Here is a 3,042-nt window from a genome sequence, read left to right on the forward strand (position 1 = left end):
GTTAAATTAATCATTAAACGTGTCATTAAACAACATTTGTTTATTTCAATTATTATTTGAAATGTCCTGCATTGACGTCAGCATTTATTTATTATTTTAACTTTTTTTTTTATTCAAGTTATTTACTGAACTTTTCATTTCCTTTACCTTCACACTCTCGTTCCCCCTTGCACAGAGTGGAACTTATTATTAAAATTATATACTGTATGTATATATATATATATATATATATATATATATATATATACTGTAGTTGAACATGATTGGAGTTGTAATTTAGAAAAGACTTTTAAAAAAGCGGAAGCTTACAATATATCACCTTTTTATTTCCAATAAATAAAATGTCTAATTAAAATGGTGACTGCATGCTCCACAATACACGACGGCACCATTTTCGCAATAAAAACAAGCATGAAAAATGTATTTTTTGCCACAAGGTTGTACAGTATTTTTTACATTTAAATCAAGAACAATGAAGGGTGAACTTTATGCAAAACCACGCCATATTTTCACAAAACCAAACTATTATATGAAATACCGCAGGAGAGCACCTTGTTGTAAAAGTTCGATCAAAATGGCTGTAATGAAAGATATAAAATAACAACGTCAAAATTGCACACTATAACAGACAAACGATTCAATGCGTTATGAAATGTTTCACAAAGTCCAACATATTTTTAAAGAAACAACGATTGAAGCTAATTCATCTATCTCCTTAATGGGAGTTGATTAAAAAGAAAAATCTCTGCAATATTGTGTCATCTAAGAAAGCTTTCGAATATTTCTCAAATGCAGTCGACGTGACAACATACAACCCATTTTAAATTGAAAGCATGAATAATGAAGTCCTTCCCTGCTATTGACGGCAATGGACGTCCAATCCAGTTAATGGAGTTGATGTACAGAAGGTCGACAGTACAGTAAATGATCCAGGAAGTGCCAGGTAAATACCCCAGAATCAGTAGCATAAAACCCTATACCCAAAAATGAACAAGAAAGTGACCCAAACATCATGAACTCATTGCCTATTACTGACAACAAAAGATGTCCAATTTATTTAAACGAGGAGGATTGGCTGTGAATACTGTACTCATCTTTCACCCCTCCCAGTCCAAATGTATTGGACTAGAGTCGTCAAAGGCAGCAAATAATTTAATAGCAAATATGTTAATGATCTTATTTTTTAAATGAGAACGACAAAATGGGGTTTCTCTTTAAATTAGATTGCATTTTTTCTTTGAAAAAAACAAAATAGTTTTTTTTTTTTCTGAAGGGAAAACAGTGAATAATCACTCATCATTTTAGCGTGAAACGAAGTCGATGCTCTCGACTGACGTTGGCGGGCCACATAAAATGATGACTATAGAGTTTGACGTTCGATACGGCCCGTGGACACGCACTCATCCGAGCCGGCCAAAAAGTTAGCACGCATTATAGCATTTTCTCGTCCCGCTCCCACGGGATTGGATCCTGCTCCTCTTCCACCTGCGTGTTTCTACGCCCCGTCCAGAAGTGCTCCACGTCCGGGAAGGTCTTCTCCCCGTCGGCGGCGGCGGCTCCGTCTCCCTGCAGCCCCGCTCCGTTGCCCTCGGTGGCCTTCGGGTCTCCGCGGCGGCGGGGGTGGCAGGCGGCGGTCGCGCAGAGGCCGAACAGGCCCCGACGCAAGTCGTCGTACATGGCGAGCAGCAGCGCAGGCGAGAGCGCGGCGCACGCGTAAACCAGCACCTGGGCGCACAGGAAGACACCCGCGGGGGGCTGGCGGTAGCCCAGCCGCACCCAGGTGAACGCGCCCCACTCGGGCAGCAGCAGGAGGCCCTGCGTGGCGCTCAGACACAGCAGCACCAGCGTCACCTCGCTCCGACGGCGGGGGCACGGCGCCCCGTTGAGCGCCCGGTGCAGGATCGCCGTGTAGTAGGCCAGAGCGAAGAGCACCGGGCCCGCGTAGGCGGCCGCGGGGTAGATCTTGTAGAAGAGCGCCATAAAGTGCGAGGCGCAAGCCGGCGCCTGCCACACGCACACCTGCGCTGCGTGCGCGGCGCCGCGCGTCTGCAAGGCGGCGAACAGCATCTGCGGGACGGGGAGCATCATGGACAGCAGCCAAGCCGACGCCACGGCCCACAGGATCCAGCCGCCTCGTTGCGGGCCGTCGCGACGCGGAGTGTGATCGGCGCGGGTGCCGATCGCCAGAAGGAGCGTCTTGGCCACCAGGCAGGAGTGCTGGAACCAGTCGGCGGTGGCGCAGGCGAAACGGCCGAGCACCCAAGCTTGCTTGTAGGCGGCCAGCGCGCGCACCGGGGCGCACAGCAGCAGGAGGAGCGCGTCGGCGGAAGCCACCGAAGCCAGCACCGCCTTGGCCTCCGAGCCGCGACCCGCGCGGAACTCGCGCGCCAGCACCAACAGCGCCAGCAGGTTGCCCGCGGTGCCCGACGCGCACGCGCCCAGCAACAAGACCGGCGCGGCGCTCCGGAGCTCCTCACCGTCGACGCCGACGCCGAGGAGCTGCAAGCCCCCCGCCGAGTCCACGAAGGTCGCGTTAGGGTCGGCTTCCATCGCTCGCTCGCTCGCTCGCTTTCCTCGGTGCCGCTCGGAGGAGGAAAGCGTTCGGCGGCTGGCTGGCTGGCTGGCTGGCTGGCTGGCTGGCTGGCTAGCTGGCTGGGTTTCCAAGCGGGCGTCTGAGGGGCGAGGTGCACCGACGCCGAGTATTTACGGAACGGGGCGGGGCGGGGCGGGCCTGGGTACAGGGCTCTGCGCGCTACGTGACGCTGTTCGCTTGCTCATCCTTTAATTCATTCACTGTCATTCAAATCTATTTCCATTGGGAAAGTTGCCACTGATCATGCATGTTTATTCATCGGAAAATGTCCCGAAAGCCATGCACAGGCATGCATGCGGTGACCAAAAGAGTCTCTGCGAGTGCATGCCAGCTCTCTCATGCAGTTCTATAATGTCAATGGCACTGAAACATGTTTATTCATTTCCATCCCTGCCAGTTCAAACAGATTGGACGTCTATTGCCGTTTCTGACAGTGAATGAGTTAATTG

At 50.8% G+C, this 3,042-nt stretch overlaps 1 protein-coding gene across 1 annotated transcript; it reads right to left on the reverse strand.

Moving 5' to 3' along the window:
• Positions 1 to 297: 297 nt before the first annotated feature.
• LOC130922994 (G-protein coupled receptor 151-like) lies at positions 298 to 2,645 on the reverse strand. Its single transcript, XM_057848339.1, has one exon. The coding sequence runs from the start codon at positions 2,548 to 2,550 to the stop codon at positions 1,432 to 1,434; it is 1,119 nt and encodes a 372-aa protein (XP_057704322.1). The 5' UTR covers positions 2,551 to 2,645; the 3' UTR covers positions 298 to 1,431.
• Positions 2,646 to 3,042: the final 397 nt, after the last annotated feature.

The sequence above is a fragment of the Corythoichthys intestinalis genome, chromosome 1 (assembly GCF_030265065.1).
Source record: "Corythoichthys intestinalis isolate RoL2023-P3 chromosome 1, ASM3026506v1, whole genome shotgun sequence".
In the NCBI taxonomy this organism is placed as follows: Eukaryota; Metazoa; Chordata; class Actinopteri; order Syngnathiformes; family Syngnathidae; genus Corythoichthys; species Corythoichthys intestinalis.

Bases quoted from the DNA above. Each gene is read 5' to 3' on its own strand.
- LOC130922994 (XM_057848339.1), bottom strand. From the start codon at position 2,550: ATGGAAGCCGACCCTAACGCGACCTTCGTGGACTCGGCGGGGGGCTTG.